Source organism: Mustela putorius, unplaced genomic scaffold, assembly GCF_011764305.1.
Source record: "Mustela putorius furo isolate JIRA1106 unplaced genomic scaffold, ASM1176430v1.1 tig00000174_pilon_pilon_pilon, whole genome shotgun sequence".
Classification (NCBI taxonomy): Eukaryota; Metazoa; Chordata; class Mammalia; order Carnivora; family Mustelidae; genus Mustela; species Mustela putorius.
In genome coordinates this window covers 9,321,916-9,340,247 of record NW_025421304.1, presented here as the reverse complement: position 1 = coordinate 9,340,247, position 18,332 = coordinate 9,321,916, and the positions used below count along the sequence as shown (strand labels likewise).

Below are 18,332 nucleotides of genomic sequence, written 5' to 3'. Positions count from 1 at the left end.
CCTATTCTTAGTGTACTGTTTATCTCAGATGGTGGCTCACTTGATTACTCAAATCAGAAATGTGGAGGTCATCCTTCATTTTCCTATCTCTTTCCTCGTTTTCCCTCTCCCTTTCCCGTTATCCAACTCATCTGCCTCCTGAAGTATTAACAAACAACTAAACCAGAACCGGTATAATTTCCCAACCAATTTTTGTTCCTTTGGCATGTGTACATTATAAGTTGTGGTATGTCCATGAATTTCTCACTCTTGAAGTCCAAATATCTAACAAATAAAATGACCATTTCTTTCTTTTCATAATAAAAAACACAAATATCATAATACCTAGAAAGGAGATGTAGTGGCTACCAAATTGGCCAATATATAAGACATCTTTGAATAAAATTTGAATTAAAACATGACAAAATCCTTTCTAACCATTTACTTAACAGGAACTTTTAACAGTCAGTCTTAATCCTATTAAGTTTTGCCTTTCACTCAGCCTAGCTCTACAAAACATGCTTGCTTCCTCCTTGGATTCAAAAAACATTTACTATTTACCCACTGAAACATGTATCCTAGATGCTGTTGGCTAATAAATGTACTGCTTTTACCCAGAATTCAAGTGAACTTTATTCTAGATTTCAAATTTATCACCTCTTTTAAACATCTCCAGTTGTCAGTCTATATTACAGAAATCTCAGTAATTTTTAGTATTTCAAAGTGAAAGTTTTATGTTGTTATATTGACTTAGCTGAGGATTCTGCATTTACCAATAGCTGGCAGCATGGTTTCAGAGGAGCAATTTTAAAATTAAAAAAAATTGTTTTATTTTTAGAGGATTTCTAATAGACGTATTTGGTTTTCTTAACTTTTTCTTCTGTGTGTAGAGCTGTCTTTCTTAAGGTTTATGCAGAAAGATATACATATCCTCAAATTGAAGCTCTTTTCATTCCATATGAGCCCAGGCTGATAATGAAATTGAGGAATTAAGAGAAAGAAAGTTAAGGACAATCTAGAAAAGCAGAACTCACTGGAGATAGAAATGACTAAACTGGACACACAAGCTCTAAGATCAGCCAGGGAGAAAATCAAACTTCAGGTTAAATGATCCATCAGCTACCTTTCTTAATGAGAAATAAGACAGACAAACACAGCATATTAACAACCTAGAATAAACTTTGCTTTCTCAAGTGGTAATGTGCCAAAAAACAACACCAGTTTTATAGACTTGAAAGAGAAATTAAAACCAACCTCAATAGGCTGCATGCTAGATGTGTAAATACCAGTCTATTCAGAGAAGAGACATTTGACATGTGAATTTTACATGTTGTGTCTTAAACAATTCCCATGGGGCTTTTTAATTAAAATTTTCTGTTATTCTTTTTTTTTGTCAATGGCTTTATTGAGATAGAATTCACACACCATACAATTCACCCATTCATTGTCTACTCATTGGCTTTTAGTATATTCACAGAGTTGTGCATCCTTCACCACAATCAATGTTAGAACATTTTTCATTATCCTGAAAAGAAATCCCACTTACCTTAGTCATCAGTCGCCAATCTCACCAGCCCTAGGAAACCACTAGTCTGTTTCTCTAGTTTTGCCTATTCTGGACATTTCTTGTAAATGCAATCAAACAATATATAATATTCTATGATTGGCTTGTTCGACTTAGCATAATGTTATCAGGGTTCATCCATTTGATAGCATGTGCCTGTACCTCATTTCTTTCTGTCTTTGAATAAATTCCATTGTATGGATATACCACATTTTATTCATTCATAATATGAATGAACATGATATGTGCATTGTTTCTACCTTGGGACTATTATGAATAATACTACTATGAACATTATATGCAAGTTTTTGTGGAGATGTGTTTTTATTTCTCTGAGGCATACCTAGGAGTTGAATATACTTAGGAATGGAGTGCTATGTGTAATTCTCTGAGGAACTACTTGTTTTCCAAAGTACCGTTTTACTTTCCCACCAGCTGTGTATGAGTGTTCCAATCTTCCCACATCCTTACCAGCATTTGTCCTTTTTATTGTAGCCATCCTAATGAATATGAAATTGTGTTTTGCAGTTTGAGCTTCTTTTCATGTGCTTATTGGCCATTGTGTGTATCTTCAATAACTGTTCATTTAGATCCTTTGCCCACATTTAAAATTGAGTTATTTGCTTTTGTATTATTGAGGTACAAGAATTATTTATATATTCTACAGACAAGTCCCTTGTCAGATAAATGATTTGCAAGTTTTCTGTCTTGCCGAGTCATCTTTTTACTTTCTTGATGGTGTCATTTGAAGCACAAATGTTTTTCATTTTGATGATATCGTTTAGTTTTTCTTTTGTTGCTTGTGTTTTGGTTTTTCTCATGAAGGAGTACCATCTATTTTAAAAAGCTTTATTGAGGTTTAATTGACACAAAGTAAAGTGCACATCTTTGAAGTGTATACATTGATATGTTTTAACATATACCACCTATGCAAATAATACTAAGATCAAGATAAAGAGCATATACAGAACTCAAAAAAGTTTCTTTTTAATCCTTGGCAATCTACCCTTCCATTCCTTCCACCCTTCTACCGTTTCCTCATCCCACAGGCAACCACCAGTTTTCCTTTTGTCACTGTAGATTAGATTGCATTTTCTACTATTTTATGTCAATGACATCATAGGTTGTATGCTCTTTATGTCTGGGCTCCTTCACGCAGCATTTAGTATTGAGGTTCATCCATACTGTTACATGTTTATTGATGCTCATGGCTGAGCAGTATTCACTGTACAGATATATCATAATTTGCTTGTTATATCCATTTCCATGTTGCTAGACATTAGGTTTTTGTCAGTTCTGGTTATTACAGATAATCTGGTATGATCATTCTTGTAAAAGGCATTGTGTAGACAGGAGCTTTTATTTGTCTTGGGCAAATACCAAGAAATGGAATATCTGGTCTTTGGGAAGGTGTGTGTTTAACTTGTTAAGAAAACGCCAAGCAGTTCCAGTTGGTTTGCGTTGTCAACATTGGCATGGTCAGTCTTCTTAATTTCAGTTATTTTATTTGTAGTGTAGCCCTTTGTAGTGTTAATTTCAATTCCTCTAATAGCTGATGATTTTGTGACACCTTTTCATGTAATTATTTGCTTTTCATAGATCTTTAATGAAATGTCTGTTCAAATCTTTTGCCCATATTTTATTTGGGATATTTGTTTTCTTAATTGAGTTTTGAAAATTCTTTATATACAAATCCTTTACCATTATTATTTGCAAATATTGTTTTCATCTCTGGCTTATCTCTCTATACTCCAGGCAGTGTGCTTAATTTTTTAAAAGTCTGTCAGTTTTTCTCTTATGGATTATGATTTTTAGTGTCATATCTAACAAATCTTTACCTAACTACAGCCACAATGAGTTATGTCCTCCCTTAGAAATTTTCTTAGAAGTCCTATATTTTACATTTAGGTTTATGATCCATTTTGAGTTAATATTTCTATATAGTACAAGATACAGATCCAAGTTTATGTTTTTGTAAATTGTTCCAGAACCATTTGTGGAAAAGAATTCCTTAAAAAAAAAAAAAGAAGAAGAAGAAGAAAAGGAAGGAATTAATTCATTTTCTACTCAATTGCTATTAAACTTGATTGATGAAAATCAATTGGCCATATGTGTGTCAGTGGGTATATTTCTTCACTCTATTCTGTTCCAATAATCTGTTGTTCATCTTTGCATCAATACTAGAATGGTTTGACTGTTGTTTATTTATAATGAGTAGTAAATTTAGATAGTGTATGTCCTCCAACTTTATTCTTTTTCAAAGTTATTTTGGGTATTTTAGATCTTTAGTATTTTCTATGAATTTTAAACTATTTTCAAATCTTCCACCCAAAAAATTTTGTTTAAAGTCTGCAGAGATTTGGATTGATATGGCAGTATTCCTCCCCTTTATCCATGGGGACTGTGTGCCAAGACCCCTGATGGATATCTGAAATTGCTGATGGTATTGAACCATATGTACTGTTTTCCCTGTACATGCATAACTATGATGTTTAATTTCTAAATTAATCACAGTAGATTAACAGTAACAATTAATAATAAAATATAATTATAATAAAGTATAATAAAGCTTATGTGAATATGGTCTCTGCCTCTCAAAATATTTTATTGTGCTATACTCACCCTTCTTGTGATAATGTAAGATGACAAAATCCCTATGTGGTAAGTTGAAGTGAAATGAATAATGTAGACATTGTGATGTATTGTTAGGCTACAGTTGAGCTTTTAATATATGTGAGAAGTAGGTTCATCTCCTCCTGGACCACAGTTGACTAGGAGTAACCAAACCACTAAAAGTGAAACTGTGGATAAGGGACAACTTCTGTACACTGACTTTGTAAATCTATACAGGGATAGTTCGCATCGTAACAATATTGAGTCTTTGGACCCATGAACTCTCTGTCTGTGTGTTTGTGTATATATGTTTCTGTTTATTTTTTCACCAGTGGTAAGATCATTCCTACTTTTTAGTTTCAATTGCAGATTATTGTTTGCTAATATATAAAAATACAGTTGACTTTTGTATATTAAACTTGAGTTCTGCTACCTAGCTCAACTTACTAATTCTGTAGTAGGTTTTTTTCTAGATATAATAGGGTTTTCTAAATAGGAGGTCATATAATTTATGAATAAAGATAATTTCAGTTCTCTCTAATTTGGATGCTTTTTATTGTTTTTCTTGTCATTCACAATGGCTAGAACCTACAGTACAATGTTGAATGGAAATGGTAAAAGCAGACATCCTTGCCTTGTAGGGGCCTGGGATCGAGTCCCGCATGGGGCTCTCTGCTCAGCAGGGAGCCTGCTTCTCCTCATCTCTCTCTCTGTCTGTCTCTCTGCCTATTTGTGATCACTCTCTCTGTCAAATAAATAAATAAAATCTTTTAAAAAAAGAAAAGAAACAAGTATCTTAGAAGAACAACATCCAGTCTTTCATCATTAGTATGATATTGTAGGTTTTCTGTAGATGTCCTATATCATGTTGAGAAGGTTCCTTCTGTTCCTAGTTTGCTGAGAGTTTAGATCTGAAATGGGTAGGGGATTTTGCCAAATAATTTTTCCATCTTATATTGAGATGATTGTATGGTTTTCCTATTTTTATTAATCTGCTGAATCACACGGATTTATTTTATTAAAGCAACTTTGCATTCCTGCAATAAACCCTAGTTGCTCATAATTTTATCTTTTTTATGTACCCATACAGTCTTCTCTTTGCAGGGTACTTTGGTCTCTGAAACATATCAGAACCATGTCCTCTCTTTGCATGGTTGTCTGGCAAATCATGAAGCAGAGACATGGTTCCAAAATGCACAAGTTTCAGTGGACACTGTACCATGCAAAGCAAAATCCAAATGTACTATTAGATTCTATTTACTCAAATTTTGTTAAAATACTTCTGTCTGTGTTCATGAGGAATATTAGTCTGTACTTTTCTTGTGATGTGTAATATTCCTGTTTAATGCAGTATCAGAGAATGAGTTGGGAAGCATGTATCCCTCATATATTTTCTGAGAAGTTTGTGTAGAATTGGTATTATTTCTTCTCTAAATATTCAGCAGAATTCATAAGTGAAGTCATCTGGGCCTGGATTTTTTTTTTTTTCAGATTTTATTTAGAAGATACAAAACTACAATTTCAATTTCTTTTTTTAATCCCATTTCATCTTCAATGTGCTTTGGTAACTTGAGAGCTCCAAGAAATTTGTTCATTTTGTCTAACTTGTCAGTTATATTGGTACAAAGTTTTTTTTTTTTTACATTCCTTTATTATCTTTAATACCAGTAAACTCTGTAGTGGTGTTACCACTCTCTTCACCATAGCTGTACTTAGTGTCTTCTCCCATTTCAATTGAAGATTTTTGGGTTTTAAAATTTTCTTCACAAAGAACTATCTTCTGGTTTCATTCCTTTTTCTCTGTTGTTTTTGTTTTCTACTTCATTTCTTCCCTCTGTGTTATTATTTCCTTTCTTCTGCTTATTTCACATTTCATTTGCTCCTCTATTTCCAGTTTCTTAGGCAAGACTCTGAGGTCATTGTTTTGAGGCTTTTCTTTTTTTCTAATAAAGTACTTCGTGCTATAAATTTGCCTCAGAAATCTATTTTAGTGACCTACTGCAAATGCTTGATATGTTGTATCTTCATTTTCATCAAGTTCAAAGTACTTTGTAATTTCCATTTTGATTCCTACTTCTACTTACTAATAGATATTTAGTAGTAGTATTTCATTTAATATTCAGTTTGGAGATTTTTAAGTTATTAATTTCTTTTTTCAGCTTTATGAGATGTAACTTACATATAACATTGTGTAAATTTAAGGTGTATAGTGTGACAATGAACATATCATCATGCATGTATATTGCAAAAAGTTTACTGCATTAAGGTTAGTTAACATCATCTGACATAATTACCATTTTCTTCTTTATGTCGTTATAGTGAGAACATTAAAGCTTTATTCTCATAACAACAACTTGCAGTATGCAGTATAGTATGGTTAACTGTAGTTAACCATGCTGTACATTGGATCCCCTGAATTTAATCATCTTATAACTGAGAATGCCATCCCTGGTAACCCCCATGTTACTCTCTAGGTTCAGTGTTTTAATATTCTACCTATAAGATCGTATAGTGTTTGTCTTTTTATATCTGCCTTATTTCACTTATCATATTGTCCTCCAGGTTCCTCCATGTTGTTTCAAATGTGTCTTTTTTGAAGCTGAGTAATATTCCAGTGTACAGACACACATATACACATATGCACACCACATTGTCTCTACCCATCATCAATTGATGGACATTTAAACTATTCTTTATTTTGGCTGTTGTAGATATTACTGCAGTGAACATGGAATTTCAAATATGTCTTTGAGATTATGATTTTAGTACCTTTTAATGTACACCCAAAAAGTGGGTTTGCTGTATCATATGATAATTCTGCATTTAATTCTTCTGAAGAACCCTCATAGTGCTTGCAACAGGGGCTGTACCAATTTATACTACCACCAGCAGTGTTGTGTTTCCTTCCCCCTTTATGCCTTTATTTGAATTAGGTGAGCATTTTTTAAGATTATACTTTGTCTTTTTGTTAAATTATTAACTATAAATCTTGCCATTTTACTGGTTGAGTCTTTAACTCATCCCAGTCCATCTTCAAACAATATTGTGCCATTCACTTACAGTTGAAGAACCATATAACAGCACATTTTCATTTCTCCTCTCCCAGCCTTGGTGCTGCCATGTTTAATTATCAGTTTTCTTTAAAGAGATTTCAATAATAAAAACTATATGTTTTTTACTTTTCCACATATTTAACATTTTCACTGCTCTTCATTCCTTTGTGTAAATGTAGTATTCATCTGGTTTCATTTCCCATCTGATGATGGACTTACTTTAACATTTCATACAGTGCCATGAAGAAAAATATTGACATAAATGACTATGTCGTATTATAAATTTGTCAGTGAAGAACACCATAAATTCTTAAAATAAAAAGCCGGGACAAAATGTTTGCAATCTATGAGTAATAACATCACATATAATAAAATATCAACAAGAGCAGATACTGAATGTATGCTGTGCTATGTTTGGGGCACTTTATGTAACTCTTTATCATGTACTTTCTCATTTAATCCTTACAACAGCCATTTAAATTAATACACTATTTTTGTCCTTATGTTGCAAATAATGATATAAGAATAATAGGTAAAATGTTAATACCACTAACACTCAGAGATGTCCTAAAAATCAGTAATTGAAAAAATATACTCAAGTGCCAATTCCCAGAAGAAATACAAATAGCTGATAAATATAAAAATAATACTCTGGGGGACGCCTGGGTGGCTCAGTTGGTTGAGCAGCTGCCTTCGGCTCGGGTCATGATCCCGGCGTCCTGGGATCGAGTCCCACATCAGGCTCCTTGCTCGGCGGGGAGTCTGCTTCTCCCTCTGCCTCTGCCTGCCATTCTGTCTGCCTGTGTTCACACTCTCTCTCTCTCTGACAAAAAAATAATAATAATAATAATACTCAGGGACGCCTGGGTGTCTCAGTCAGTTAAGCATCTCTCTCTTGGTTTCCACTCAGGTCGTAATCTCCTGGTCCTGAGATCAAAGTCCACGTCACAGCTCTGCGCTCAGCTTGGGAGTCTGATTGGGATTCTTTCCCTCCTCCTCTTTTCACCCCACTCCCATGCCTCCACCCACTCACACACCCACTCTTTCTTTCTCTCAAATAAATAAAATTTTAAAAAATATATTTTTTTAAATTTTATTTATTTATTTGAGAGAGAGAGCATGAGAGGGGAGAAGGTCAGCGTGAGAAGCAGACTCCCCATGGAGCTGCAGCCTGATGTGGGACTCAATCCCAGGACTCCAGGATCATGACCGAGGCAAAGGCAGTTGTCCAACCAACTGAGCCATAATCAGAAGAATGAGATTTTTTAAGCTACCCAGCTGACAAATATAAGAAGCAATGATATTAATATTGGCAATATATGGAGGATATATTCATACATTACCAGAAGTACAAATTGGTACATTTTTTTAAAGGACCATTTAGCTTTACCTATGGACTTTTAAAATATGCATATTCTTTGACCAATGACTATCATTTGGAAACCTTTGTACAAATTCCCAAGGGCAAATAGTATATGTGTGTGAATGTGTGGTACACTGTAATGGATAATGATTGAACACTGTCTATCAAAAGCAGGGTGTTAAAACTAGTGATAGCTTAACCATATTGTGTAGTATCCATTGAAAAGAACTCACATGTGGAGAACCAGGTAATTTGATGGGCTGCTGCTGGGATTTATAAACTAGTACCACTTCTCTGAGGGGACTTTTCAAAATGAATATCAGAAATTCTCATTCAGATGATACCCCTTTGCCCTGTTATGCTGTATTATTGAATGTAAAGAAATAAGTTGCAGAAAAATCTGTGTTGTAGAACCCAAACGGGTTTCTTTAAGGCTAAATATACTTACATATTTATGTATTCATATATATACTTACATATTTATGTATTCCCAGAAGAAGGTTGAGAAAGATATATACCGAATAATAATGATTATCCCTGGAAATGATGAATTTTATTTTTTAAATGTCTCCCATTACTTGAATTTCACAATAACTTTGTAAGTTTTGAAAAAAAAAAACAGTTTTTAAAAAGATAAACTGCTTGTAATTGCCAATAACACATCAAGAGACAGACTCAAAAGAAGCAAGATCATTTCTCCTCATGGGTTTCCAACCCAATGGATCAAGATTCTTCCTTCCTGTGGTTAAGTGGAATTTTATTTATAAAAGGGAGATATTGGGCTCTGCATGTAGGGTTCAAAAACACTTAGCTGAAATTTTACAGACTCCCAAGTTCCATAGTGCAAAACCAAGATAGTGAGCAATGAGACAAGAACCATGGTGCATGGCATTTATAATCTTTACAAACTCAGATCAGAAATTAAAATGACATTTTAAATTGTACAACTACAATTAGTTTCAGTTGTCAGTTGTATTCTGTATTTAAACTTGCAGCCATAGTTCTAATAATGAAATCCATGCACTTTGAAAAGGGAAGTTAGTGGGGCACAGTGACTCAAAAGGTTGGCCAGTATAATACATTAGTTACAGAAGATTGTAGAAAAGCTGCCTTTATCACATGTTCTCATGTTTTAATATAATCTCCTAATAACCGAATAGAAGATTCTTCATTTCTGTGAAATATCTTGTAAAATTCTTCAGCTAAAAAAGTAAGATGGTTAAATTACCTGGAAATTATATTAGGCCTTGAGCAAAGTCCCTTCAACATTTTTCAGGTAATTATTATAATCTGGGAGTTCTTTTTTCTCCTTTGTTAATGATTTGTTCTTAGGACTAGTTGTGTTGGAATTTTTATCTAGAAAAGTAATTTAAAGTCAATCATATATTTGGTATATTATGCAGATTTCAAGTTTTATACATAGGTTCCCTTACTGTATTATAAACACTAGGAAATTTTCTTTATAATAGAGCTTTTTTCTTTTATAAATTGTCCAGACCTAAAGTAATATTTATATATAAAATATGAAAACATCCCAAATGAAGTTTCTTTTTAGTTTTATTTAAAATAATTATTAGAGGGGCACCCAGGTGACTCAGTCACTTAAGCGTCTGACTCTTAATTTCAGGTCATGATCTCATGATCCTGAGATCGAGCTCCACATCAGGCTCTGTGGTGGATGCGGAGCCTCTTTAAGCCTCTTTAAGTCTCTCTCTAACTCTGCCCCTCCCCTTCCCCACTCACCCTCTCTCAAAAATAATAATTGTTATTAGATAAAATTGAGCAGTAGTAAAATTTAACACTTAATCTATTATTTTTTGTATAAGTAGAGGGAAGTAAAGGACTGTGTACACTGGGAAATGCCTATTATAGGAACCATTACATAAAATCACACTGCAGAAATTACTCCCTATTTCTAGAGGAAATATTTTTGCATGGCATGGTATTACACTATAGAAATAAGAATGATGATAATACAAACACTTTTACTGAGATAACTGGATGATAGGAATTATTCTAAGTACTTCACATTCAGTATTTTTTTTTCAGTATTTCATTTTTTACAACAATCCTGTAAGTACTCTTATTACTCAGTTTAGAAATAAGGAGATGAGTCTCCAGGAAATTAATTTACTCAAGGTCATATAGCTGCTAAAGGACTGTCGGGATTTGAATCCAGGTACTCCGCCTCCAGAATCTAAGCTTATAACCACTTTTCCTACAGAGTAGCATCTAAGAGGGAGGACTACATAACTATGAAAATTACAATGCTTTTGTCTGAGAGAAGCTCAGCAATATCCACCCTACTGCCTGTCTGGAAGTTGAAATTGTATTATTATGGATTTGCTACTTGGGGTTTCCAAGACTTAGGGATATCAGGTGGTTCCATGTAAAATGCATATACTCACCTGAAGAGCTATACACATTGGAAGGTATAATGACAGTGTCCAGGAACTCAATAATGAAACCACAGGGCCAATGACTGAATTAGCAAGAGAGGAAGAAAGGATAGACCTGAAACCTCCATGTAAAAGGAGAGAGGCCAGCAACTAGGTAACCTTAGAGAATTTTTGCCAAAGGCTCACATAGGATAGCCAACAATTTAATTTTTGCATGATACAGTACAATTATCAGTAAAATGTAAGGGTTTTTTTTTTCATATCATTTCCACTATATGCTATTTATCATCTCTGATTCTAGGAAATACATCACAGCTGATACTAGACAGAACTGATGTGTTCTATTAACTAAATGCCTTTCCTTTATCTTACAGCAATCAGCAGGCCTTTTTACTAGAGAATGTTCCTTGCAACAATGCAAGCTGTGAGGGGGCACATCGTATGTTTAAAGTCTACTGGGAGCTGATGGACCTAAATCAAATCAGAGATGCCATGGTTGCCACCTTCTTTGACATTTATGAAGATGTGAGTTCAGAGCTCTCTTCTGTGTTTGGAGTCTAATTGCCATCCACTTCATCTCACTTTCACTTCACCCTATTTGACCAGAAAATGTAGATGAGATAATGAAAGCAAATGAGTTAATTAAAGAAAGCCCCTTTTAATGTTAAATGGCACAGGGAACAAATTTATTGACACTACTAGCTGATCAGTACAGTGAAATATGAAAATGCCTTTATCTCATTTTGTGCTATTTAGATTAACCACTAGAGAATCATGCTCTGAGGCTGGCAAATGTGCATGTGCACCAGTAGACAAAAGCATAGCCAACAGTGAACCTATACAAGATCATAGAAGAGTGAATGCAGTACCCCCTTTTAACTTTGTGAACTAGAAGTAGCATCTATTTCCACAGATGCCTGTGACTCCATCTTCAGTTGCCAAGTGATAATGAAAGGCCCTCAGGGCCCTGGTTTCCTCCATTCTAATGTGAAAAGCCAGTTTACCACTCAGAAAAATAACAAATTCTGATAAAAATATGTTGAATTCTAGGGTTAATATATCACAGTACATCCTTATAAAATAATTATTTTTAAAAATTCACTGTCCGTGAGGACATTTATATCTCCTCCTAACATAATTTTTGGTTTTGGTTTGGTTTGGTTGTAACATTTTCAGTTTTGTCTTGTTGTGTTGCAGCAGACTGATTCTCAATTATATGAATTGTCCATGTTCCTGTTTTCCTCTTTCTGCTACCAAATCTCATGTTATTTCACTTTTTATTAACAGTTGACAAACATGAAAGTAATTGACAAAAATACCATAAGGGGAAAAATCAAGAAATTTGACTACAAATAATTTTGTGGGGGGAGGGGGAGAGCAAAGGGAGAGGAAAGAATCCTAAGCAGGGCTCCATGCCCAGCACAGAGCCCAGGACAGGTCTTGATCTCACAACCCAGATATCATGAACCTGAGCCCAAATCAAGAGTCAGACACTTACCTGCCTGAGTCACCCAAGCACCCCTACAAAGAGGCTTTTAATTACTTTTAATTACTGTACATAAAAAAAATTAAATGAAATTTTACTGTTTTTAAATCTGGGAAATAAATTTACTATGAAAGAGTCAAATAGTATCTTTAATATAAAAAGTGTTTATACAAACTGATGCAAGTCCCCAAAAAACTCCCACTGAAGAAACAGAACATGGTCAATTTACAGAAAAAACATGTGTGGGTAATACACAAAAGAAAATGATAAATGATCAATATCAGTAAGAATCAGTATAATGGGGGTGCCTGGGTGGCTCAGTGGGTTAAAGCCTCTGCCTTCGGCTCTTGTCATGATCCCAGGGTTCTGGGATGGAGCCCCACATGGGGCTCTCTGCTCAGCAGGGAGCCTGCTTCCCCCTCTCTTTCGGCCTACCTCTCTGCCTACTTGTGATCTCTGTCAAGTAAATAAATAAAATCTTTAAAAAAAAATAAAAAAAAGAATCAGTGTAATGGACTGCATTTGTGGTGAACATAGCATAAGGTATACAGTTGAGTCATTATGTTGTACCCCTGAAACTAATGTAATACTGTATGTCAAGTATACACAAAACAATTTTAATATGTAAATAAATCATCAGTAAAGTAGAAATTTAAATTTAAATATGAGCATAGCTTTTCCCTCCCCAATAAAATGAGCAAAATGTCCTTCTTTTTTAGGGAGAAATAATGTTAATATGTCATGGTCACCAGGGCAAATTTAAAAAGTGCTCTCTTCCTCTGATGGTTGAAAACAATTTAGCAGTCAATTTCATAGTTCTTTAAAAATTCATGAAGGAGGGCGCCTGGGTGGCTCAGTGGGTTAAGCCGCTGCCTTCGGCTCAGGTCATGATCTCAGGGTCCTGGGATCGAGTCCCGCATCAGGCTCCCTGCTCAGAGAGCCTGCTTCCTCCTCTCTCTCTCTCTCTGCCTGCCTCTCTGCCTACTTGTGATCTCTCTCTGTCGAATGAATAAATAAAATCTTTAAAAAAAAAAAAAAAATTCATGAAGGAGTGCCTGGGTGGCTCAGTCAGTTAAGCATTAAACTCTTGAATTCCGCTCAGGTCATGCATCTCAGATCATGCATGGCAATCCACGCTCAGCAGGGAGTCTGCTTGAGTTTCTTCCTTTCCCTCTGCCCCTCCCCCTGCTTGCACACTCTCTCTTTTTCTCTAAAATAAATAAGTAAATCTTTTTTAAAAAAATAAAAATACATGCAACTATTACCAGAAGGAAATATACAAAAATGATAATACTTATCTCCAGAGATTAAAATTACAGATTTTTTTTTTCATTCTGTTTATAGTTTACTATTTTAAGGTTTGGGGTTGTTTGGCGTGGTTTTTGTTTGTTTTGTTTTTTGGTTTTTTTTTTTATTTGACAGAGAGAGATCACAAGCAGACAGAGAGGCAGGCAGAAGGAGAGGGGGAAGCAGGCTCTCTGCCGAGCAGAGAGCCCAAAGCGGGCTTGATCCCAGGGCCCTGAGATCATGACCCGAGCCGAAGGTAGAGGGTTAACCCACTGAGCTACCCAGGCGCCCCGGGTTTTTCTTTTTTTAAGTTTATATGTGAATTCCAGTTAACATTTAGTGTAGTAATAAATTCAGGTATACAATATAGTAATTCAGTAATTCCTTACAACATGCAGTACTCGTGACAAGTGCACTCCTTAATCCCCATATCCCCATCACCTATTTCCCCCACCCCCACCCACATCCTCTCTGGTAACCATCAGTTTGTTCTCTAGAGAGAAGAGTCTGTTTCTTGGTTTGCCTCTCTCTCTTTCTTAAGGTTTTATATTTTTTAATAGTATTTTTATTTTAAACATCAAGTTGAATAAGGTTTATATTACATGATGACCATGCATGTATTTTCATTATTTTTTCAGTTGCTGGTTTGTTCTTACAACTTTTGTGTATTTGTTTTCCAGGGAATCTTGGACATTGTAGTACTAAGTAAAGGATATACAAAGAATGATTTTGCCATCCATACACTAAAAAATAACTTTGAAGCAGATGCTTATTTTGTTAAAGTGATTGGTGAGTATTTGTTTTATATGTTTTATTATTAATTTATTAACACTTAATTTTGTATTCTCTCTGTCAATGCAAATTCTCCAAAGAATAAGAACAGACTCCTACATAACCTATATACAACTCTCTGAATCAGGAAATCAACTTTGTTATACTACCATCATATATACAGACCCTGTTCAAATTCTTCAAATGTCCCAACAATGATTTTTTTCTGTTCCAGGATTTTATCCAGCAATTCCTATTGCATTTCATTGTAACATCTTTGCAGACTTCTTCAGTCTGCAACAATTGCATTTCAGGTCCTTACCAATTTTAAAGAATACAGGTTTCATTCTGTAGCATAACCCTGTTTTCTCTTTCTCTACTCAGGTCATACATTCTTTGCAGAAATTCCATTGCATGGAATTGCTGTGTACTTCTCGTGCATTTTATCAGGAAGCATGTGATGTTGGCCTGTTATACCATCATAATGTTAATCTTGATCTTTTGGTCATCTTATTGACCACCAGGTCTTTCCACCTTAAGTTCACTATTTCCGTCTTTGTGTTTGCTTTCTCTGAGATAGTTATCAAACAGTGATTCTCTATTTCCAACATTCCTTCTACATTTTAGTTGGCATTGTACTATATCTTTCTCTTCCATGTATTTATGTATTCATTTATCATATATATGTGTTTCATTATTATATTTATTATATGTATTTATTCATATTATATTCAGTACATAAAATCATTTAATGTTCAAAGTGTTCCCAATAGAAGCAGTAGAAGCTCCTTCACACTGGCTCCTGTATCTTTTTGACATGTTTTCTGGGATAGAAAGATACTCGAGATTCATCTTATACCTCCCTTTCCCTAAGTCTAGAATCTGACGTCTCTCCAAGGAGCCCTGTTACCTTTTATAGTGGATGGTATTTAAAAACCAAATTCTAGATTCTCAGTGTGCTGATTCTACTGAGTGTCATTTCTTCTAGCTTTTCCCAATGGACAGAGCTAGAAAATACAGATACGGCTTCACATACACAACACAGAAATATACCCATCTATAACTGTATGTATGTATATATGTATACATACATTTACTTACAATAAAACCATGAATTTATGCCCTTACTTCCATTTCTAATCTAACATAGCATTTCAAGGGTTCTTTCTAGTCATTTCTGTCTATAGGTATCTTCTCTAGCAGTGAGAAACTCAGCTTCCACTTTCCTCAGTATATTTACTTCAATTTTCTCATTATTTCCTATTTCCAACTGGCATCCATGTTACCATAGAGATCCTGTACATTTTCTGTTAAGTGTATGATTAAATTTTTTATTTTCTTTGAAGTGATTACAAGTACTGTGTTTTTAAGTTTGGTTTCCACATGTTTGTTTTTAATAAATAGAAATAGTTGATTTTTGTGTGTTCCTCTTGTATACTGTAACCTTGCTCATTTATTGATTCTAGGAGGCTTTTTTAAGATTCGATAGGATTTTCTACTTAGACAATTACATGGAAACCTCTGATTTCTTCTTCCCAATCTATGCCCTTTTTTTCTTCTGGCTAAAATTTCCATTACTGTGTTAAATAAGATTGGTGCCAGTGGACATCCTTGCCTTGTTTCTGATCTTGGGGGAAAGCATTCCATCTTTCACCATTAAGTATGATATTATCAGTAGGTTTTTGTATTTCTGCATTATGTTAAGTAAGTTTACCCTGTTTCTGCTTTGCTGAGAGTTTTATCATGAATTGCTGTTGGAAGGTAACTGTGTTTGTGTTACTATTATTATAGTTGACACTAAGACAGCCATCAAGACAGTCATTTGTTAATTGTTAATGAAGTGACACATGTATTTATAAATAACAGAAAATGTAATTTTCCTTTCTAACCAGCATATTCATCCTACTTTGAGTGAACTAAGAGTCACTCCCATCTTCATTACTATCACAATCTCAGAATATTGATATTCTACCCATTTCTACACTTTTTATCTATATGATTGCAGGCACTCCTTTGCCATTCTGAAGGAGGTATTACTTGGCTATTTTAGAGCTAAAAAAAGATTAAACTTTGCTGAATATTTGGCTTGCTATTAATGTATCTACTTTCAAGTGTATTTTTTTTCCTCAGCAGTTTTCCTTCACCTTTAATCCTCTTCTCATCTGAAAGATAAGGAATCCTTAAAATTTTTGCTAACCCTAAATGTATGTGTAATTAGAATAATCTGATTCAATTCACTGAATTGAAACAAGCACTGTTGAAATAAGTACAGTTTGGAATTTGATCTTCTTCAGATAAATAACTAAGTCTAGTATAGTCATTGACTAATGCAAACTCTAGTTGCCTTGGGAAGATTCAGCTGAAGCATACATCTCAATGTATCTGTTCTATGCCCTTGGATCATTAGGATCAGCCTTCATAAATGACAGCACACTCCTAGTTCCCATTTACTTTAATATAACACGTAATCTCTTCTCTACCCCCAATTCCATTCATTCCAGGATATTTGAGAAGCACTCTGAAATCCAGACTTATTTACTATGGTCACCTGCTTAACATCTTTCTCTCAGAGGGTATTAATAGTATTCTAAACAACTTGAGATTAGTGTCCATGTCTTATTTGTCTTTGATTACGGAATGCCAAACACAGAGCCTGGCATATAGGAGGCCTTAGGAAATTCATGTTAAATGTATGGCCAGGTACTTTTCAAGGCATGGATTGGCTATCTTATCGTAATTTAAAAGTATTACCTCTAGTACCGAGGCAACATTTGATGCCTCAGACCCCATGTTCTGTCTCTAGGAAACATTCTACCAAAATATGAAACTCGAATTCAAGGACATATTCCCACCTTTACCTGTTTTGTGATGCTAGAGCTATAGGTAGTCAGTAGTTCATTTCCAGGAAAGAGAAGATTGAGCCTTAGTGAGTGAGTTACCTACCCTTGCTTAAGTTCTCAGGTCTACCTATATTCAGGATTCTCTGTGACTAGAAAATAACTTACTTACTTGGATGGCTCAGTCAGTTAAGTGTCTATCTTCAGCTCAGGTCAGGATTGCTGAGTCCTAGGATCAAGCCACATATCAGGCTCAGGGAACCTGCTTCTCCCTCTGCCCCTCCCTGCCCGCTTGTGTGTGCGCTCTCTCTCTCTCTCTCTTTCTTTCTCTCTCTCATTCAAATAAAAAAGCAAAATCTTGGGGGAAAAAAAAAAAACACTTAATCTAAGAAACAAACTGAGGGTTTTGGAGGGGAGAGGGATGGGGAATTGGGTGAGCCTGGTGGTGGGTATTAAGGAGGGCATGTATTGTGTGGAGCACTGGGTGTGGTGCATAAACAATGCATCTTGAAATACTGAAAAAAATTTAAATTAAATTTAAAGGAATCCAAAATTTATCCATGATAAAATAAGTAAATAAATAAATAATAAAAATTTTAAGAAATAAAAAAAAAATAACTTACTTAATTTCCCAGGCTTATAAACCAAAAATGTACAGAAAAAATATTATGCATTAAGAGAGGGGCTCTCATGACCTTTATGAGATCCTATGAAAATAACCTTTTTGTTCCAACCTAGAATAAATGTTGTTTCAAAAATTTATATTAAAACTCAATAATTCTCTTTCAAAGTATTTTTTTCTGTTTAATGAGAAAGCTATAGGATTTGTGTCCTTGATTTGAGTTTTGCCAATGTACTTCAAAGAAACTATTGTATCACATTTAAAGATTTCAAAAAAAAAAAATCTATTGCTTAGTTCATCTAAATGTGAAATATTTATGTGTGTGGCTGTACAGATTGAAGAGTAATGCTTCCTAGAA

The 18,332-nt window shown here is 34.5% G+C and overlaps 1 protein-coding gene across 1 annotated transcript in view; it reads left to right on the top strand.

Annotated features, from left to right (window-relative positions):
* The window catches only part of ITFG1 (integrin alpha FG-GAP repeat containing 1), a 314,234-nt gene that overhangs the window by 195,981 nt on the left and 99,921 nt on the right, over positions 1–18,332 (top strand). The window contains exons 11-12 of the mRNA XM_013052089.2: positions 11,346–11,496; positions 14,425–14,533. Of these exons, the coding sequence (XP_012907543.2) occupies positions 11,346–11,496; positions 14,425–14,533 (260 nt within the window). The remainder of the gene's footprint in view (positions 1–11,345; positions 11,497–14,424; positions 14,534–18,332) is intronic.